Below are 23,872 nucleotides of genomic sequence, written 5' to 3' on the forward strand. Positions count from 1 at the left end.
TTACAAATGTCTGCTTGTGTCTGTGTATGTGTGGATGGATATGTGTGTGTGTGCGAGTGTATACCTGTCCTTTTTTCCCCCTAAGGTAAGTCTTTCCGCTCCCGGGATTGGAATGACTCCTTACCCTCTCCCTTAAAACCCATATCCTTTTGTCTTTCCTTCTCCTTCCCTCTTTCCTGAGGAGGCAACCGTTGGTTGCGAAAGCTTGAATTTTGTGTGTATGTTTGTGTTTGTTTGTGTGTCTGTCGACCTGCCAGCACTTTCATTTGGTAAGTCACATCATCTTTGTTTTTAAATATATTTTTCCTTCGTGGAATGTTTCCTTCTATTATAACCATATCATTAATTTGAACCCAACAATTACGTTTGTTATTGTCGCCTTTGCATTTCGAAATCTTTCCTGTCGTCTTATTTCTCTTTTTTCTCTTTATTTTCTCTTTCTGTTTTTACCAGTAGTCTCACTTTGTATTCATCCCCCTTTTACCGTAATCTACTATACAATTTTATCCCGCCATATATATGCTCAACAATACGTAACCCACTTCCCAACCATAACCAAAAGATTTTATTTTCCGCTTTCAACACTACCGCTGCTATAAAATCCACCGTTTCTAGTTCAATAACAGCTGCTTTCACGTATTTAACAACCATTTCGGCTACTTCTAATAACTTTAACTTTATTTCCACTTCCGTTTTTCGCACATCACTGATCATTTTAGCCGCTCCCCACAGGTTTTAACGTCATTTTTTCTACAATTGTTAGCCCCATTTTCGTAATCTTTGACCACAACACCACCCCTTTAATACGTTTTTTCGAAATTTTCTCGAATTTCTCCGTCCTTTAACGTCATTTTAGCCGCTCCCCACAGGTTTTAACGTCATTTTTTCTACAATTGTTAGCCCCATTTTCGTAATCTTTCACCACAACACCACTCCTTTAATACGTTTTTTCGAAATTTTCTCGAAATTTTCCCGAATTTCTCCGTCTTTTAACGTGATTTAGCGGCAACACAACTACCTAACCTTTTTGCACATCGCTGTCTACCAACCCAAGTTCAATACAAGATCAACTTAACCAACACTTTTTCGCCTTTTTTCATACCAGATCTCCAATTGCTTTCTAGTTCACCTTTATCTCTCCCCATATATTTCTATCTTTCTTTTTCATTTCAACCTCATGTTAAACTTTCCACCTTCTAATACCATTTCCACCTTCCAATACCATGTCACCCTCACAACACCCCCACAACGACCCCATTAAGTTTTATTTACATTCCCTCCGCAAGCATGCCTTCACCCTAGCCAGATTACGCTCACATATTTTATTTTCTCAGGCTTGTCTGACATTTGGCATAACCCCCAAAGGCCTCACACTTAAAGTTCCCATCTCTGGTTGCAACCCTTCTTTCCATCAGTCCCTATACCAGTTCCAAACTGAACAATCCATTGCCCTCACCCACCTAATCCTTCACCTACACATCAACTCAGCCAATGAACACACCCGTCAACTCCTATCCTTAATAAAAGTCCTCAATCTTTCCCTCCCACATCCACACCGGCTATTCAGAGCATCCTCCTACAGGCCAGCCGCCAATTAGAACAGCATGCCACCCTTCACCTCAAAAAACTATCCAATCTCCTGGTTTCCCACCTCCGGAAAGGCAACTCACTCACCCTTCACAACCTTTCCAGCAAACCTCAACCACCTCTCATTGCACACAAACCCAGTCTCTCCCATCTACTCAATCTCCCACTTCCAGCTCCACTCCCTCCAAAACCTCAAAATTCCGATCAACTCAATCTGGCACCACAACACCCTAATTCAGTAGTTAACCTTTCCTCCAAACCTCTCTCCCAATCCGAAACCTCTGTCCTATCCAAAGGCCTCACCTTCAGCCCCACTCCCAGATTCAACCAAACAGCCCTCGTCAAAGATTTACTGTCCTACACTCGTACTCTCTGCTGGAAGTATCACTTTGCCACGAAGAAAAATGATCCTAATCCTACCCCTAATGATCCAACTCCCCGAGACACTATCCAAATTGAACCCTGCCTGGAACAGTTCCGTCCTCCGTCACAGCGGGACCCACCTCCTCTTCCTCAAAATCACCCTCTCCAAACCTTCCAGGAATTTCTGACTTCCAGCCTTGCCTCTCAATCCTTCTTAAAAAACCTTAATCCTACTCCCAACATCACCACTGCTGAAGCCCAGGCTATCCGTGATCTGAAGGCTGACCGGTCCATCGTCATTCTTCCGGCGGACAAGGGTTCCACGACCGTGGTACTTGATCGTCGGGAGTACGTGGCTGAGGGACTGCGTCAGCTTTCAGACAACACCACATACAAAGTTTGCCAAGGTAATCCCATTCCTGATGTCCAGGCAGAGCTTCAAGGAATCCTCAGAACCTTAGGCCCCCTACAAAACCTTTCACCTGACTCCATCAACCTCCTGACCCCACCGACACCCCGCACCCCTACCTTCTACCTTCTCCCTAAAATTCACAAACCCAATCATCCCGGCCGCCCCATTGTAGCTGGTTACCAAGCCCCCACAGAACGTATCTCTGCCTACGTGGATCAACACCTTCAACCCATTACATGCAGTCTCCCATCCTTCATCAAAGACACCAACCACTTTCTTGAACGCCTGGAATCCTTACCCAGTCCGTTACCCCCAGAAACCATCCTTGTAACCATTGATGCCACTTCCTTATACACAAATATCCCGCACGTCCAGGGCCTCGCTGCGATGGAGCACTTCCTTTCACGCCGATCACCTGCCACCCTACCTAAAACCTCTTTCCTCATTACCTTAGCCAGCTTCATCCTGACCCACAACTTCTTCACTTTTGAAAACCAGACATACCAACAATTAAAGGGAACAGCCATGGGTACCAGGATGGCCCCCTCGTACGCCAACCTATTCATGGGTCGCTTAGAGGAAGCCTTCTTGGTTACCCAGGCCTGCCAACCCAAAGTTTGGTACAGATTTATTGATGACATCTTCATGATCTGGACTCACAGTGAAGAAGAACTCCAGAATTTCCTCTCCAACCTCAACTCCTTTGGTTCCATCAGATTCACCTGGTCCTACTCCAAATCCCATGCCACTTTCCTTGATGTTGACCTTCACCTGTCCAATGGGCAGCTTCACACGTCCGTCCACATCAAACCCACCAACAAGCAACAGTACCTCCATTACGACAGCTGCCACCCATTCCACATCAAACGGTCCCTTCCCTACAGCCTAGGTCTTCGTGGCAAACGAATCTGCTCCAGTCCGGAATCCCTGAGGCATTACACCAACAACCTGACAACAGCTTTCGCATCCCGCAACTACCCTCCCGACCTGGTACAGAAGCAAATAACCAGAGCCACTTCCACATCCTCTCAAACCCAGAACCTCCCACAGAAGAACCACAAAAGTGCCCCACTTGTGACAGGATACTTTCCGGGACTGGATCAGATTCTGAATGTGGCTCTCCAGCAGGGATACGACTTCCTCAAATCCTGCCCTGAAATGAGATCCATCCTTCATGAAATCCTCCCCACTCCACCAAGAGTGTCTTTCCGCCGTCCACCTAACCTTCGTAACCTCTTGGTTCATCCCTATGAAATCCCCAAACCACCTTCCCTACCCTCTGGCTCCTACCCTTGTAACCGCCCCCGGTGTAAAACCTGTCCCATGCACCCTCCCACCACCACCTACTCCAGTCCTGTAACCCGGAAGGTGTACACAATCAAAGGCAGAGCCACGTGTGAAAGCACCCACGTGATCTACCAACTGACCTGCCTACACTGTGATGCATTCTATGTGGGAATGACCAGCAACAAACTGTCCATTCGCATGAATGGACACAGGCAGACAGTGTTTGTTGGTAATGAGGATCACCCTGTGGCTAAACATGCCTTGGTGCACGGCCAGCACATCTTGGCACAGTGTTACACCGTCCGGGTTATCTGGATACTTCCCACTAACACCAACCTGTCAGAACTCCGGAGATGGGAACTTGCCCTTCAGCATATCCTCTCTTCTCGCTATCCGCCAGGCCTCAATCTCCGCTAATTTCTAATTTCAATCTGCCGCCGCTCATACCTCACCTGTCTTTCAACATCATCTTTGCCTCTGTACTTCCGTCCCGACTGACATCTCTGCCCAAACTCTTTGCCTTTACAAATGTCTGCTTGTGTCTGTGTATGTGTGGATGGATATGTGTGTGTGTGCGAGTGTATACCTGTCCTTTTTTCCCCCTAAGGTAAGTCTTTCCGCTCCCGGGATTGGAATGACTCCTTACCCTCTCCCTTAAAACCCATATCCTTTTGTCTTTCCTTCTCCTTCCCTCTTTCCTGAGGAGGCAACCGTTGGTTGCGAAAGCTTGAATTTTGTGTGTATGTTTGTGTTTGTTTGTGTGTCTGTCGACCTGCCAGCACTTTCATTTGGTAAGTCACATCATCTTTGTTTTTAAATATATTTTTCCTTCGTGGAATGTTTCCTTCTATTATAACCATATCATTAATAAAAACAAAGATGATGTGACTTACCAAATGAAAGTGCTGGCAGGTCGACAGACACACAAACGAACACAAACATACACACAAAATTCAAGCTTTCGCAACAAACTGTTGCCTCATCGGGAAAGAGGGAAGGAGAGGGAAAGACGAAAGGATGTGGGTTTTAAGGGAGAGGGTAAGGAGTCATTCCAGTCCCGGGAGCGGAAAGACTTACCTTAGGGGGAAAAAAGGACGGGTACACACTCGCACACACACACATATCCATCCACACATATACAGACACAAGCAGACATATATTGACATATGACATTGAAATATGTCTGCTTGTGTCTGTATATGTGTGGATGGATATGTGTGTGTGTGCGAGTGTGTACCCGTCCTTTTTTCCCCCTAAGGTAAGTCTTTCCGCTCCCGGGACTGGAATGACTCCTTACCCTCTCCCTTAAAACCCACATCCTTTCGTCTTTCCCTCTCCTTCCCTCTTTCCCGATGAGGCAACAGTTTGTTGCGAAAGCTTGAATTTTGTGTGTATGTTTGTGTTCGTTTGTGTATCTGTCGACCTGCCAGCACTTTCATTTGGTAAGTCACATCATCTTTGTTTTTAGATATATTTTTCTTCGTGGAATGTTTCCTTCTATTATAACTATATATATATATATATATAAAACAAAGATGCCCAAACTCTTTGTCTTTAAATATGTCTGCTTGTGTCTGTATATGTGTGGATGGATATGTGTGTGTGTTCGAGTGTATACCCGTCCTTTTTTCCCCCTAAGGTAAGTCTTTCCGCTCCCGGGACTGGAATGACTCCTTACCCTCTCCCTTAAAACCCACATCCTTTCGTCTTTCCCTCTCCTTCCCTCTTTCCTGATGAGGCAACAGTTTGTTGCGAAAGCTTGAATTTTGTGTGTATGTTTGTGTTCGTTTGTGTGTCTGTCGACCTGCCAGCACTTTCATTTGGTAAGTCACATCATCTTTGTTTTTAGGTATATTTTTCCTTCGTGGAATGTTTCCTTCTATTATAACTATATATATATATATATATAGTGTATGTGTATGTGTGTATGTGTGGATGGATATGTGTGTGTGTGCGAGTGTAAACCTGTCCTTTTTTCCCCCTAAGGTAAGTCTTTCCGCTCCCGGGATTGGAATGACTCCTTACCCTCTCCCTTAAAACCCAATCCTTTTGTCTTTCCTTCTCCTTCCCTTTTTCCTGACGAGGCAACCATTGGTTGCGAAAGCTAGAGTTTTGTGTGTATGTTTGTGTTTATTTGTGTGTCTATCGACCTGCCAGCGCTTTTGTTGGGTAAGTCTCATCATCTTTCTTTTTAATATATATATATATATATATATATATATATATATATATATATATATATATATATATATATATATATATATATATATATATATATATATATATATATATATATATAGTTATAATAGAAGGAAACGTTCCACGAAGGAAAAATATATATAAACAAAGATGATGTGACTTACCAAATGAAAGTGCTGGCAGGTCGACAGACACACAAACGAACACAAACAAACACACAAAATTCAAGCTTTCGCAACAAACTGTTGCCTCATCAGGAAAGAGGGAAGGAGAGGGAAAGACGAAAGGATGTGGGTTTTAAGGGAGAGGGTAAGGAGTCATTCCAGTCCCGGGAGCGGAAAGACTTACCTTAGGGGGGAAAAAAGGACGGGTATACACTCGCACACACACACATATCCATCCACACATATAAGCAGACGGTCTTTAAATATGTCTGCTTGTGTCTGTATATGTGTGGATGGATATGTGTGTGTGTGCGAGTGTATACCCGTCCTTTTTTCCCCCCTAAGGTAAGTCTTTCCGCTCCCGGGACTGGAATGACTCCTTACCCTCTCCCTTAAAACCCACATCCTTTCGTCTTTCCCTCTCCTTCCCTCTTTCCTGATGAGGCAACAGTTTGTTGCGAAAGCTTGAATTTTGTGTGTTTGTTTGTGTTCGTTTGTGTGTCTGTCGACCTGCCAGCACTTTCATTTGGTAAGTCACATCATCTTTGTTATATATATATATATATATATATATATATATATATATATATATATATACCTAAAAACAAAGATGATGTGACTTACCAAATGAAAGTGCTGGCAGGTCGACAGACACACAAACGAACACAAACATACACACAAAATTCAAGCTTTCGCAACAACCTGTTGCCTCATCAGGAAAGAGGGAAGGAGAGGGAAAGACGAAAGGATGTGGGTTTTAAGGGAGAGGGTAAGGAGTCATTCCAGTCCCGGGAATAGTTCCACACAACTACTTCCTGTTTTCTCGATTGATCTGTGTTCAGTATATATATATATATATATATATATATATATATATATATATATAGAAGGAAACATTCCATGAAGGAAAAATATACCTGAAAACAAACTCTTTGCCTTTACAAATGTCTGCTTGTGTCTGTGTATATGCGGATGGATGTGTGTGTGTGTGTGTGTGTGTGTGTGTGTGTGTGTGTGTGTGTGCGCGCGAGTGTATACCTGTCCTTTTTTCCCCCTAAGGTAAGTCTTTCCGCTCCCGGGATTGGAATGACTCCTTACCCTCTCCCTTAAAACCCAAATCCTTTTGTCTTTCCCTCTCCTTCCCTCTTTCCTGACGAGGCAACCGTTGGTTGCGGAAGCTAGAATTTTGTGTGTATGTTTGTGGCTTTTTTTTTTTTTTTGTGTCTGCCGACCTGCCAGCGCTTTTGTTTGGTAAGTCACATCATCTTTGTTTTTAGGTATATTTTTCCTTCGTGAAATGTTTCCTTCTATTATAACTATATATATATATATATATATATATATATATATATATATATATATATATATATACCTAAAAACAAAGATGATGTGACTTACCAAATGAAAGTGCTGGCAGGTCGACAGACACACAAACGAACACAAACATACACACAAAATTCAAGCTTTCGCAACAAACTGTTGCCTCATCAGGAAAGAGGGAAGGAGAGGGAAAGACGAAAGGATGTGGGTTTTAAGGGAGAGGGTAAGGAGTCATTCCAGTCCTGGGAGCGGAAAGACTTACCTTAGGGGGAAAAAAGGACGGGTATACACTCGCACACACACACATATCCATCCACACATATACAGACACAAGCAGACATATATGTGTGGATGGATATGTGTGTGTGTTCGAGTGTATACCCGTCCTTTTTTCCCCCTAAGGTAAGTCTTTCCGCTCCCGGGACTGGAATGACTCCTTACCCTCTCCCTTACGATTACGCTCACATATTTTATTTTCTCAGGCTTGTCTGACATTTGGCATAACCCCCAAAGGCCTCACACTTAAAGTTCCCATCTCTGGCTGCAACCCTTCTTTCCATCAGTCCCTATACCAGTTCCAAACTGAACAATCCATTGCCCTCACCCACCTAATCCTTCACCTACACATCAACTCCGCCAATGAACACACCCGTCAACTCCTATCCTTAATAAAAGTCCTCAATCTTTCCTCTCCCACATCCACACCGGCTATTCAGAGCATCCTCCTACAGGCCAACCGTCAATTAGAACACCATGCCACCCTTCACCTCAAAAAACTATCCAATCTCCTGGTTTCCCACCTTCGGAAAGGCAACTCACTCACCCTTCACAACCTTTCCAGCAAACCTCAACCACCTCTCATTGCACACAAACCCAGTCTCTCCCATCTACTCAATCTCCCACTTCCATCTCCACTCCCTCCAAATCCTCAAAATTCCGATCAACACAATCTGGCACCACAACACCCTAATTCAGTAGTCAACCTTTCCTCCAAACCTCTCTCCCAATCCGAAACCTCTGTCCTATCCAAAGGCCTCACCTTCAGCCCCACTCCCAGATTCAACCAAACAGCCCTCGTCAAAGATTTACTGTCCTACACTCGTACTCTCTGCTGGAAGTATCACTTTGCCACGAAGAAAAATGATCCTAATCCTACCCCTAATGATCCAACTCCCCAAGACACTATCCAAATTGAACCCTGCCTGGAACAGTTCCGTCCTCCGTCACAGCGGGACCCACCTCCTCTTCCTCAAAATCACCCTCTCCAAACCTTCCAGGAATTTCTGACTTCCAGCCTTGCCTCTCAATCCTTCTTAAAAAGCCTTAATCCTACTCCCAACATCACCACTGCTGAAGCCCAGGCTATCCGTGATCTGAAGGCTGACCGGTCCATCGTCATTCTTCCGGCGGACAAGGGTTCCACGACCGTGGTACTTGATCGTCGGGAGTATGTGGCTGAGGGACTGCGTCAGCTTTCAGACAACACCACATACAAAGTTTGCCCAGGTAATCCCATTCCTGATGTCCAGGCAGAGCTTCAAGGAATCCTCAGAACCTTAGGTCCCCTACAAAACCTTTCACCTGACTCCATCAACCTCCTGACCCCACCGACACCCCGCACCCCTACCTTCTACCTTCTTCCTAAAATTCACAAACCCAATCATCCCGGCCGCCCCATTGTAGCTGGTTACCAAGCCCCCACAGAACGTATCTCTGCCTACGTAGATCAACACCTTCAACCCATTACATGCAGTCTCCCATCCTTCATCAAAGACACCAACCACTTTCTCGAACGCCTGGAATCTTTACCCAATCCGTTACCCCCAGAAACCATCCTTGTAACTATTGATGCCACTTCCTTATACACAAATATCCCGCACGTCCAGGGCCTCGCTGCGATGGAGCACTTCCTTTCACACCGATCACCTGCCACCCTACCTAAAACCTCTTTCCTCATTACCTTAGCCAGCTTCATCCTGACCCACAACTTCTTCACTTTTGAAAACCAGACATACCAACAATTAAAGGGAACAGCCATGGGTACCAGGATGGCCCCCTCGTATGCCAACCTATTCATGGGTCGCTTAGAGGAAGCCTTCTTGGTTACCCAGGCCTGCCAACCCAAAGTTTGGTACAGATTTATTGATGACATCTTCATGATCTGGACTCACAGTGAAGAAGAACTCCAGAATTTCCTCTCCAACCTCAACTCCTTTGGTTCCATCAGATTCACCTGGTCCTACTCCAAATCCCATGCCACTTTCCTTGATGTTGACCTTCACCTGTCCAATGGCCAGCTTCACACGTCTGTCCACATCAAACCCACCAACAAGCAACAGTACCTCCATTACGACAGCTGCCACCCATTCCACATCAAACGGTCCCTTCCCTACAGCCTAGGTCTTCGTGGCAAACGAATCTGCTCCAGTCCGGAATCCCTGAAGCATTACACCAACAACCTGACAACAGCTTTCGCATCCCGCAACTACCCTCCCAACCTGGTACAGAAGCAAATAAACAGAGCCACTTCCTCATCCTCTCAAACCCAGAACCTCCCACAGAAGAACCCCAAAAGTGCCCCACTTGTGACAGGATACTTTCCGGGACTGGATCAGATTCTGAATGTGGCTCTCCAGCAGGGATATGACTTCCTCAAATCCTGCCCTGAAATGAGATCCATCCTTCATGAAATCCTCCCCACTCCACCAAGAGTGTCTTTCCGCCGTCCACCTAACCTTCGTAACCTCTTAGTTCATCCCTATGAAATCCCCAAACCACCTTCCCTACCCTCTGGCTCCTACCCTTGTAACCGCCCCCGGTGTAAAACCTGTCCCATGCACCCTCCCACCACCACCTACTCCAGTCCTGTAACCCGGAAGGTGTACACAATCAAAGGCAGAGCCACGTGTGAAAGCGCCCACGTGATCTACCAACTGACCTGCCTACACTGTGATGCATTCTATGTGGGAATGACCAGCAACAAACTGTCCATTCGCATGAATGGACACAGGCAGACAGTGTTTGTTGGTAATGAGGATCACCCTGTGGCTAAACATGCCTTGGTGCACGACCAGCACATCTTGGCGCAGTGTTACACCGTCCGGGTTATCTGGATACTTCCTACTAACACCAACCTATCCGAACTCCGGAGATGGGAACTTGCTCTTCAATATATCCTCTCTTCTCGCTATCCGCCAGGCCTCAATCTCCGCTAATTTCAAGTTGCCGCCACTCATACCTCACCTGCCTTTCAACATCATCTTTGCCTCTTTATTTCCGTCCCGACTGACATCTCTGCCCAAACTCTTTGCCTTTACAAATGTCTGCTTGTGTCTGTGTATGTGTGGATGGATATGTGTGTGTGTGCGAGTGTAAACCTGTCCTTTTTTCCCCCTAAGGTAAGTCTTTCCGCTCCCGGGATTGGAATGACTCCTTACCCTCTCCCTTAAAACCCATTCCTTTTGTCTTTCCTTCTCCTTCCCTCTTTCCTGACGAGGCAACCGTTGGTTGCGAAAGTTAGAGTTTCGTGTGGATGTTTGTGTTTATTTGTGTGTCTATCGACCTGCCAGCGCTTTTGTTGGGTAAGTCTCATCATCTTTCTTTATATATATATATATATATATATATATATATATATATATATATATATATATATATATATATATATATATATATATATAGTTATAATGTGTGTATGTTTGTGTTCGTTTGTGTGTCTGTCGACCTGCCAGCACTTTCATTTGGTAAGTCACATCATCTTTGTTTGTATATATATATATATATATATATATATATATATATATATATATATGGTTATAATAGAAGGAAACATTCCACGAAGGAAAAATATACCTAAAAACAAAGATGATGTGTGTCTGTATATGTGTGGATGGATATGTGTGTGTGTGCGCGAGTGTATACCCGTCCTTTTTTCCCCCTAAGGTAAGTCTTTCCGCTCCCGGGACTGGAATGACTCCTTACCCTCTCCCTTAAAACCCACATCCTTTCGTCTTTCCCTCTCCTTCCCTCTTTCCTGATGAGGCAACAGTTTGTTGCGAAAGCTTGGATTTTGTGTGTATGTTTGTGTTCGTTTGTGTGTCTGTCGACCTGCCAGCACTTTCATTTGGTAAGTCACATCATCTTTGTTTTTAGGTATATATATATATATAAAAAGAACGATGATGAGACTTACCAAACAAAAGCGCTGGCAGGTCGATAGACACACAAACAAACACACAAATTTCTAGCTTTCGCAACCAACGGTTGCCTCGTCAGGAAAGAATGAAGGAGAGGGAAAGACAAAAGGATATGGGTTTTAAGGGAGAGGGTAAGGAGTCATTCCAATCCCGGGAGCAGAAAGACTTACCTTAGGGGGGAAAAGGGACAGGTATACACACACACACACACACACACACACACACACACACACACACACACATCTCTGCCCAAACTCTTTGCCTTTACAAATGTCTGCTTGTGTCTGTGTATATGCGGATGGATATGTGTGTGTGTGCGAGTGTATACCTGTCCTTTTTTCCCCCTAAGGTAAGTCTTTCTGCTTTCGGGATTGGAATGACTCCTTACCCTCTCCCTTAAAACCCATATCCTTTTGTCTTTCACTCTCCTTCCCTCTTTCCTGACGAGGCAACCGTTGGTTGTGAAAGCTAGAATTTTGTGTGTATGTTTGTGTTTGTTTGTGTGTCTATCAACCTGCCAGCGCTTGTGTTTGGTATATATACCTGAAAACAAAGATGATGTGACTTACCAAATGAAAGTGCTGGCAGGTCGACAGACACACAAACTAACACAGACATACACACAAAATTCAAGCTTTCGCAACAAACTGTTGCCTCATCAGGAAAGAGGGAAGGAGAGGGAAAGACGAAAGGATGTGGGTTTTAAGGGAGAGGGTAAGGAGTCATTCCAGTCCCGGGAGCGGAAAGACTTACCTCAGGGGGAAAAAAGGACGGGTATACACTCGCACACACACACATATCCATCCACACATACACAGACACAAGCAGACACTTGTAAAGGCAAACTCTTTGCCTTTACAAGTGTCTGCTTGTGTCTGTGTATGTGTGGATGGATATGTGTGTGTGTGCGAGTGTATACCTGTCCTTTTTTCCCCCTAAGGTAAGTCTTTCCGCTCCCGGGATTGGAATGACTCCTTACCCTCTCCCTTAAAACCCATATCCTTTTGTCTTTCCTTCTCCTTCCCTCTTTCCTGACGAGGCAACCGTTGGTTGCGAAAGCTTGGATTTTGTGTGTATGTTTGTGTTTGTTTGTGTGTCTGTCGACCTGCCAGCACTTTCATTTGGTAAGTCACATCATCTTTGTTTTTAAATATATTTTTCCTTCGTGGAATGTTTCCTTCTATTGTAAACATATCTTAATCATAGTGATGTCATGTACTTACCCTGGTGTTCAAATACACAGCTGTTTCTGATAACTGCAACACCAGGAAGGAGGCATTTGGGTATAAGGAAATTTATTCCACAGATTAGGGGCATGACAGAGCACAAAGGATTAGAATCGCAGACTGTGCATGTATTTTGCCCAAGAGAATTCACTATGGTGTGAAGCCGCCACATGGGAATGAAAGAATCCTGGATATGTTGCTGGGGAACACACTGCCACTTGGTTTGTAGCCCATCCACATAGCATTGAAAATGGCTGCCAGAGGTGTAGAACCAACAAGTTGCCACTAATCGTATCCCAGGCAAGTTCGATAGGCAAAAGTCAGGTGAGCATGCAGGCCAGGGAAGCAGTGCCACCCAGCATTACTCAAGGAAAACTTGCACATTACTCTCCACATCATTCTGCTGAGATATGGCAAGTGGAGCTGCCTGCAGGAAGGGTGATGGCAAAGGCTCTAAACTCCTCTGATGAACAATTCCTGTACAGATTGCCATCTGTATGCCAGAGGAGAGATTGCATATTATAACCAATGGCTCCCCAAAACAACATACTCAACATTTTTTCATTATGCCACTCAACACTGCAGTCTGCCAAGTTGCATTCACTACAGTAGTTTCAAGCGCATAGACGGCCATCAGTGTAGGACAGGTTGAAGCAGGGCTACATTTTCGCACTCAATATGCCAGGGAATGTGTTAATTTGCCTGTTTCAGTCTAAGGCATTGGTGGTTTCTGGATACAGAAAGCCGATGTAATGGCACGTGTGCAACTGATCCAGCACTCATGAAATGACATCATAGTATCAACACAGACATGTCCATATCCGTTGCAGTGCTCCAGTATCAGACCAACACTTTGGATGAAGTTGTTCTGTCAGTTTTGACAATGCGGACAAAATGGCGATCATCCTGTGCTGCAGTCACATTGAGTGCTTCAGGCCTGATTGCTGCATTTTGCAATTCTTTTTTATTCAATACTTCCACAAACACATCACTGTCATAGCAGTGTACCCTGTTTGAATACATTGTCGTGGTGCAACAAATCTTATTTCCAGGAGAGAATCATTCTGCCCTTTTGAACTCACTCACATGCCGATATGCTCTTTGACACCTGCAAAGTGTGTTGAAGCTTGTTCACTCGTTTGGATTTTGTTTGACAGCTCTGCACTGAGCGTACAGGCACGCTAACTCTCTGAAATTTGCTCACTTATTACGGCTCCACAGTTCTTCACAAATCCTTCGAACAGTGATTCAGACCATTCACTCTCTGTACTGCAATTTTCACAGACAGTAGTGTATTTAATTCTGACAGAAATTTAGTTTTCACATGTGATAGTTACCTGTCTCTCACACATGTAGCTTCTAACTTATAATGTTCTGCTGAATAGGTTTTCCAAATTTCTCTGAGACTATAATTGCTATTCTAATTAACAAAAGAAAATATTGGGATTTTGTGCAGCTGTGTTCTTCAGCTGCTGAGAAATTTTGTTACAACATAATTCCAGTTGTTTCCCATTTTGTCTGCTCTTTGTCGCCTAAAATAAATAAAGTAAAACTAAACTCTTCAATTACTGTTTTTCTTTGACCATCATCTCAAGTGTTCTCTTCTGTCCCCATTGTCACCATGGACTCCTTCTCACTTTTCTATAACGTTTATGCCAGTCACAACAAGCTTGTAGATGATGATGTGTGACATGTATTGCTACTTCAACCACTTGGTGCAGCAGAGAGGTGGGCACTTCGGACTTTTACTTTGAATTGCTGTCCTGACTTTACTTGCATATAATATGTTTTATGAACTTTATTTTGGAGATCTTTCTGAAATTTAAAACTGAATAATGCCATCATAAGACTTTCATCTGGGTTTCAGGCAAATGTGCAGCATTTATATTCTGTAACATGTAATATGGTTCACACTTTAGCAGTTTCCATATTTTGCATAAAATAAAGGTATTGGTCACAGAATTTCTTGGATTCAACAGAATCCAAGAAATAGTTGTTTATGGAGCATCTGGAGCAGTTATACTGTAGAAAAAAATCCCACATTCACTGATGTGCCAAAACATTATGACCACTTGCTTTATAGCCTGGTAGTGGTGTATACAGCAGTGATTTTGCATGACATCCTTTTGACAAGTCCTTACAAGGGAACCTCCGCATCGCACCCCCATCAGATTTAGTTATAACTTGGCACAGTGGATAGGCCTTGAAAAACTGAACACAGATCAATCGAGAAAACAGGAAGAACTTGTGTGGAACAATGAAAAAAAAATAAGCAAAATATACACTGAGTAGTCCATGCCTATGATAGGCAACATCAAGGATAATGTGAAGTCATGAGCGCCGTGGTCCCGTGGTTAGCGTGAACAGGTGCGGAACAAGTGGTCCTTATCCAATTATCAAAGTTCAGGCACTCACACATAATCAACTTCACTCTCCAAAATTCCAGGACATGTTCAGATTTGCTTGGACATATGCAGGATTTGAAGGTCTACACACGGAAAAATTTGAAAACGTTAAAAACATATGTTTTGACAGAGCACAGGGAAAACTGTGCGACTGTGAAACTGTTGCATTCATTTGTTGCAGTTCATGTCACAAAATCTTATGTTTTCATCACTTTTTTGGGAGTGATTATCACATCCACAAGAAAAACTAAATCGGGCAAGGTAGAAGAATCTTTTTACCCATTCGCCAAGTGTACAAGTTAGGTGGGTCGACAACATATTCCTGTCATGTGACGCATATGCTGTCACCAGTGTCGTATAGAATATATCAGACGGGTTTTCCTGTGGAGGAATCAGTTGACCTATCACCTTGCGATCAAATGTTTTCGGTTCCCATTGGAGAGGCACGTCCTTTCGTCTACTAATCGCACGGTTTTGCGGTGTGGTCGCAAAACACAGACACTGAACTTATTACAATGAACAGAGATGTCAATGAACGAAGTTATGATAACTTTGCGAAAATAAAGAAAGCAAACTTTCCACTCGAGGGAATACTTGAACCAAGGACCTCTCGTTCTGCAGTTGCTCACGCTAACCACGTGACCACTGCACTCACGTGTTCACAATATCCTTAACGTTGCTTATGATGCCCATGGACAACTTAGTTTGTATATTTTGCTTATTTTTTTCATAGTTCCACACAACTACTTCCTGTTTTCTCGATTGATCTGTGTTCAGTTTTTCAAGGCCTATCCACTGTGCCAACTTATAACTAAATCTGAGGGGGGTGTGATGGGGAGGTTCCCTTATTAGTAGATTTCTGGATGTACATGGTTCCAGATATCTATACACGTCATGCTGTTTCTGTAAATCGTGGACCAGTGGTTTGTGGGCATCGAACTGTTGCCTGATAACCTCACAACAGTATTCCATCATTTTCAGATCAGGCGAATGTGGTGGCCAAGAGAACAACGTCTGTTCACTATCACATTTGACAAATCACTGTAGCACAATTCAGGACTTATGACTGTTGATAGGTATCCTGTTGGAAGATGTTGGGGAAGATATGAAGCAAGAAAGGATGCAGGTGATCTGCAGTAACCTTCACATAGTCGAAAGCTGTCATGGTGTCTTTGATTACTGCACAACAGGTCCCTTGGAAACCCAGGTGAATGTACCCCACAGCATAAGACTGTCTCCACTGGCCTGCGTCCATGGAGTGGTGCATGTTTTGAGCATCCATTCACCTGGACGATGACATATGAGTGCATGATCATTTACCAGATGTAAATGTCATTTACTATAGTGGTTAACTAATCTCAGCATATCAGAACTAACATCAAAATAAACATTAAATATTCTACACAGTTCGCAAAGCGCAAGCTCATGGGATGTAAGTGTTAGTAGAGTATGGACAAATTTGAATTAACAGAAGTATTGTTAGTTTTGACATGGAAAGCAGGCAGATAAAATACAACTGCTTCACACGATTTGCTTGGCATGGTCCTATTGCATCTGATGTGCCCTTGGATTCTTCCAACTTAAAACTGACTTATCCAGATTAGTGTGCTGCAGCTTGGTGTTTGTAACATTACTGAATTGTTGTCAGTGGTGAAATAAACAATTCCAGGACCAACTGGGAATCAAACCTCAAACCTTTAGATTTCAAATCTGACACATACCCACTGAGTCACACCTCTTGCCTCTATCCAAACATAGTATATTTCATGATTATAAGTGCAATAGCATTCTCAGAGAAAGTGATGCTCCATGTGGCACATTAACAGTACCACAAAACCATGACAGTGGTTAATTTTACTTTTATATATTGATTCCCACTCAGTGAACACTAGTCGACAATACTGCATTTATTGACCAGCTCTGCACTGGTCAAATGACTGCCAGCTCTGTTTGATTTGGTCAAACAACTACCTGCTTTTTTGTTCGGCTCAGCCTCCAACTCATTTAATGCCTCTTTCTGTATTACTAGAGGTGACCAGAATGACTATAATATTCAGAAACAATAAATGAGAAAGAAAGTTGCTACTCATCATATGGCAGAAATGCTGAGTCGCAGATAGGCACTTTAACTTAAGGTTCAGCTTTAGCTTCTATAAGCTCACCTCACCAAAGAATTGCTACATTGCAAGAGTTGCTTGTATGTTTCTTCTTTCCAACCTTACATAAAAATCATTGCTATTTTCTCCATGGAGCCTCTTGTACACCATCTCCATGGGTGTGAACACCTAGGTGTCTCCATTTTACTTTGCATCACACATACTCTTTAAAACACCCCTATTCATTTTTACTGTTACCTCCTTAAGTTGTTTAAGCATCCCTATTGTCATAAATAACTTCCCTCTGCTGTGATATCTATATTGCTATTCCATTATTCCGAACTATGATGCAGTGTTCCTTTGGACAAGCATGCATGTCTGAAGGAATTGCATTGTAATTTGGAATAACACAGGCACTACAATATTGTATTTATCCACTGACACCGGACAAGTGACTTTCAAGTAAAATGTCTCTTCTGTATGAAATGTATATAACAGATCTATGAGTAAAGGTTGTAGACACATTGTTGACAACATAATGAAAGTCTGGGTCTGCCCGTGAGTCGTGCTTGGATAGCCAGATGGTAAGGTGACCACTTGTGATAGTAGGAAGCCCAGATTCGAGTCCCAATCTGTCACAAATTTTCATTGCTGTCATTCCATTGTACTGCTGATGGTTTTTCATATTCACAACTGTGAATACATGTCTTGTACTGTTTTGATGCGTTTCCACCATTCTGATCTAACACGATTTTTTTAAGTGCCATGTTTGCCTTGCTAGTTATGCTGCTCAGCAAACTGTTGTTGCCAGTTGCTTGTATTATTAATTGCGTGCCATATTTTTCATTTATATTGTATTTGAATCTACATGGTTTTTTCCCAACTCAATGTCGTCCCCTCTTGCTAGTATCCCTACTGTGTTGCATTCAGAATACTCTCACTTTTGAAACTGTTGCACCCAATTCACAGATGATCTCCTGTCTCTTAATAGTTACCACATTTGCTAGTACCTAGTTTCAGTTGGTGAGAGAATTTTTTCAGTACACTTTCTTCGATTGCAGTGAACCCCAGTTAGATACATATAGTGGCTTCTCCTTTATTCTTGATCACTCTGAATTAGTGAAATTAATAATGTAATAAGTTTATTCTTTAAAAACATTTATGGACTATAAGAACATACTGTACATTAACTGGATATCAAGAAATTCACACACGAGGGTGTATACGACGCGGGACAACCGGGAGATTCGGGAAAAACCCGGGAATTTTTTCATCCGGGAGAAAACCGGGAAAAACCTGGGAATTTTTTAGAATTCAGGGAATTTTTCATTGTGTTAGTTGTCAGTTAAATGTTTGTAATTTTGACTGGTAAGAATCGATACTCTAATAAACGTTATTACTGTATCGCGCTAATGCATAATAATACTGCAACAATAAAACGTGAATGAGAAAAAAACGAAAATCAAACATTAATTGCAAAGGAAATGTGCCATATACAACAAAACCCAGTGCTCATACAAGCGTTTGCCAACAGCATGTTGTGTCAAAGGCTCTAGGAAGACTATGCAATGCTTCATAACAACAAATTGCCTCCGATGAGCGTGACGTCACAACTGTACATTAAATTCGTTTTAGCAGTTACGAGCGGGCTCATACGCATGCGCAGTTGAGTGGCATATGAGTGGTACCTTCTCCCGCTTCTGGCTACAGAAATGTGGCTGCTGGCCATTATCGCAGTATTGCCTCGGTTCGGAATTATCGTAGATCCGGGGCTGGTGCGCAGAGCGGTCTGAGTTGTAGTGGGGAAGTGTGTAGTCTCCACGTGACCCGTGTTTACACTTTAGTAAGTTTGCTGTTTCCTCTTCGTTTTCTGCTCTCACATCAAATGAAAACAAATGGATTTCTGTGGCCGGGGGCTATCAAGTGAATTAAGACATTCACATAATCACGGAAGGCTAATATACGTTATTAGTTTCAGATTTTATTTTATTTCCACTTTTCTGACAGTCATGCATTAATCGCCTTGTAGAAGAATGAAGTTATTTTGTCGTTTTGCTAAAGAAATTTGGTTTTTATTAATCTTTTACGCTGAGGCAATCAATGTGTTTGAAACAAAGTGTTTAGTTCCACACTCTTGGCTAATTTCAACAGCTCGCTGCATTTCAAGTGCACGTTTTCATCTTCTAGCACGTATGGCATTATGCCATAATATAGAATCAAAAATGTATTAATACAGTACTGGTACTCCAAGAAAATTAACATCCCGGAACCCACACTGAAAAGTTTAATATCAGGTCAAGTCCTACTTCATTGGGAATCTGGACCTACGAATGTGCTCTTTAAGTATGCACTTTAAATGTGCCATTTTAGTAAAATTCACAAAATTCCGATGCTCTTGGAGTATCCTCTTACGTCTTTTTTCTTTTATGACATAATGTAAGATCTTTTAATGTTTTACACGTACGAACATACGGGCTTCCTGTGTCACAGTAGCTGCCAAAGCACAGCACCGCCTGTCATCTGGCGGTCTCTGATGACTACTGTAACAAACCTGTTTTTAACAGGTGACGCGAAAATATTGCGAATAGTGGTTTGAAAATCGTTACTTTCAAAGTAATTTTCCTTTTACGCAAGTTGGACTATGTGCAACAATGTACGATGAACTTCTTAAAGATTGAAGATGAAGAGCCATTTTTTGCCCAGACATTCGTGTCGTTATCATGAGCGAATTAATGTAGTGCTACGGGAAGCTCTCTCTCTTCTGCGGTAGCTAATTTATTTGTGGAAAACTTTCAGGGCAAGTCACTGGGCTCGGCTAAAAATTTTACTGGCACATTTTTGTGATGTATCTTAAAGTGTAACACGCGCAAAAAGATCAACATTACATGTGAAAGCTTAGCTTCTCTTGCAGCTTATTAACCTTAGAGACCAATATTGTGTGTGAAAGCTTTGCTTTTCTTGTAGCAACACAACGTATATTAATTAAAAACATTACCTTTCCAGTTTGTGTATCCGTGCTACTTAACAGTGATGTTACAATTAGCTGACATCACGTGTCCTGTGGTCTGAATATCCGCTGTCATCGGGTGGCGGGATCACGTGACATGAGCTATGACTGGCTTACAAACACTCATCGCAATCTCGATTCCAATGGTTCGGAAAGTAACATGCGGTGTTTGGTGGAATTCGAATTTATACTTTCGTAATACAAAAATATGCAGTGTACATGTTGCTGCACATCAAAAATTTTTCCAAAAGGGGTTTTCTTCCCTGAGTTTCGGTTTCTAAAGTGCCGGGAAATTCTACGCCCGTGTGTAAAAAACATAACCATTCAAAGGATTGATAAATTTTACAGTTCCGAGGGAAAATATATTGTTACTTAATAACACGGAAAAAGTGTGTTTTCATCTGGGAGAAGGTGTATTTTTAACAGGGAAATCCGGGAAAAATCCGGGAATTTTTTTTCCTTGTCCTCATATACACCCTGCACACAACATATTGCATTTATCTTTTAGGCCTCGAATGTCCTCCATGGTTCAGGTCCTAATCTGTTCACCAGCTAAAGATCATCCTTCCTCCCTTCTTTGGCCATCCTTTGATACATACTGTTCATAGTTACTCAGAAATGAACAGTCTGACATTTTCACACATTGCCAGTCCCACTCTCTTTAGTAGCACCTGAAAAAACGTTAATGCTGCCAATTGCTGTGACATATCCAGCTGACACCTGCTGACTTTACGCGCCTTAGAGAGTTTACCCTGGTAACAGCATCACTGCTATCCAGATGCCTGTGCTGTTCATTATATGAACCTTTTCCTTTGACTTATGTTGGTGTCCGAGTATTCGTTGGAGATGGGAACATCTGTACTTAACTTAGTTCTGACAGATTTGTCAGTGAATGTGGAAGTCCCATATCCAAGTACACGACAAATACACAAATAGACAGGGTTATTCTTAAACAAAACAAATGTGAATGCAGTTTAAAAAGGATGTGTATGAACATTGTAATGTCACTTAAAATAATTTCCATACCTAGTTTAAAGACAGAAAATTTACTTCAGGTACTAATGTGTGATATTGACCCCTTTCAATTTCAGGAAAGAAGTTACCATAATCAGCATATCGACTGCAGTGTTGCTGAATCTACTAACACAGAGATTTCGGAGCATATTAAAGAAAACGGCGGCATGTGTACAAGTTTCCAACCAGGTAATCTGAGATTCCATGAATTTTGAGTCTCTCTCTCTCTCTCTCTCTCTCTCTCTCTCGAGTAACGGAGGCAATATTGGTTTAATGTGAAGTTATGGAGTTAATGTGAATTTTAATTGTACCAAAAGGAAAATTTCCGTTAGTGCTGTTGACAGTAACATGAGATATTTTAGTTTGGATATAAAAATAAATAACTAAAACCTTTGAAATGGGTTCTGAGTTAAAGAAATTTATTGGTGAAGGTCAGTAAGTTATGCAAAGAATCCCATCATAACGAACATATTTATAAATATTCGTTGTTGTGGGGGGGGATGCTTTTTTCATGCGCAATGTGATCCATTGTTGAGATTGCTGCAGCAACTACCATTGTTATCCAAACTACAAAAGCACACAATTTGACTGCATGTGCAGGACATATGCAAAACCTTTGCAATTCCCAGTAGTTAATACTCTCTAACCTTTGAACTCTGCAGTCTTTTTTGTTGTGCCTATCTGTGACTCAGCATCTCCACTATATTGATATCTCATTCAGGAGGATAGCAGTTCAATTGCCATCTGTCCATTCATATTTGGATGTTTTATGGTTTCACTAAATCACTTAATGCAAATGTTGGAATGATTCCTTTGAAAATAACACACTAGACTTCCTTCCTTATCTTCCCAATCTCTCAGCCTTTGCTTTGTCCTGAATGGTCTTATCATCGTCGGCACCTTAAATACTAATCATATTTGCTTAATTTAGTAAATTCAACAGGTACTCTGTATTCTACCTCATTACTGCAGAGTGACACACAACTCTCTTGTCTATTATTCCACAAAATTTACTGTCCATTGTGCTTCGATACTACACTGCTGGATGACTCTCAACATACTATCTACAACAATACTGGCATTACTGTATATCTCATGGTCTCATGTCATGAAGTCAGAGCTATACCCAAGGATAATGAACACTGCCAATATTTGTAGATGTAAGAATACGAGTGTCCAATGCCTCTTATGTAGTTACTGCAGAAAGGGAGATGTCTAGTTCATAGAAAATGGTGCGTCCTATGTAGTGGTGCCAATTAAATAAATTAGACAACCAGTGATCTCAAAATGTAGATGTCCAGGTAATACGATTCTTCAACTTCCCATGGATGTGCATACCACTTGTTTGAAGTACTGATCAGTCTTGCTTTCCGTATTGGAACTTCTCAAAATACCTTCCACATCCATAAGTCAACTTACTAAGATTGACCCACAGTCTTGATATTGACGCTGCATCTCCAGACAATTTATGACATATAATTGCTCTTATAAATGCTCTCTATACTGCATGTAAAAATTCTTTCATGCTACATACTGTTGTTGCAATAATTTAGCCATTATCTGTATATATCACAACTTACTACTGTAATTTTATTTGGACAAAACAAGCAGGATACTACATTGCTTTCTTAATCCAGAGTTGAACAACATCCTCCTAAGACACCTGTTCCCATACCTAGATCTCTGTTTTCATTCATTAAAACTTTTATGAAGCTTGATTACAAGTGATTTGGAATCTTGGAAAGCTGACAGGTTCCTGCATGAAAATTTCTTCATCCATTGCACCATTCCAAAATGCAGACTTTGTTTACAGTAATGGTCAAAATGGGTCAAATAGTGTCACTGTGTAATGGCGCTAAATGTCTTGCTATAGGTACTACCTTTTTGTAGACTGTAATCTGTAGCCACCTTTGGCACTTAGTAAATATACTTATTTGAGGTTCAAGTTGAAGATTTTTATAAATCACCCATTTCTTTAATGGCTTTCCTCTGTTGGTAACAGAGTAAAATTTTGGCCTGTTCAATTTATGCCAGTATTGCTTCTTTACCATGAGCTGAAGTTTTTGAAGTTTTGTGTGTTAGAGAGAAAGCTCCATTGTCTTTGATTCTCTTTTTTGAGTGTTGCTGGACTGTTATCATGTAGGCACACGAGAATTATTTTCTGTAGACTCATTTCCATTGTAAGCATTTCACGAATAATAGATACTGTTGTGGTCTTTAGTCCAACATCTGGTTCAGTGCAGCATGCTATGCTACGCTATCCTGTGCAAGTATCTTCATTTACTTATAACTACTTCATTGATTTGAATCTTCTTACTGCATTTGTCTTTTGCACTCGCCTACATGACTTACGACCCATCCTCACCGCTTTAATTCTGCCGGTATCTCATGTCCTACATTCCAAACTTCACAAAAGCTCTGCTGTGAACCTTGCAGAACTAGCACGAGACTTCTGTGAAGTTTGGAAGGTAGGAGATGAGGTACTGGCAGAATTAAAGCTGTGAGGACAGGTTGTGACTTGTGCTTGGACAGCACTGTTGGTAGAGCACTTTCCTGCAAAAGGCAAAGCTCCTGAGTTCTAGTCTGCCTGACACAG

The 23,872-nt window shown here is 42.2% G+C and overlaps 1 protein-coding gene across 1 annotated transcript in view; it reads left to right on the plus strand.

Annotated features, from left to right (window-relative positions):
• LOC126188288 (eukaryotic translation initiation factor 2-alpha kinase-like) overlaps positions 1 to 23,872 on the plus strand; it is a 231,877-nt gene that overhangs the window by 111,210 nt on the left and 96,795 nt on the right. Inside the window, exon 10 of the mRNA XM_049929872.1 lies at positions 21,354 to 21,465. Coding sequence (XP_049785829.1) covers positions 21,354 to 21,465 — 112 coding nt within the window. The remainder of the gene's footprint in view (positions 1 to 21,353; positions 21,466 to 23,872) is intronic.

This window comes from Schistocerca cancellata, chromosome 5 (assembly GCF_023864275.1).
Source record: "Schistocerca cancellata isolate TAMUIC-IGC-003103 chromosome 5, iqSchCanc2.1, whole genome shotgun sequence".
In the NCBI taxonomy this organism is placed as follows: Eukaryota; Metazoa; Arthropoda; class Insecta; order Orthoptera; family Acrididae; genus Schistocerca; species Schistocerca cancellata.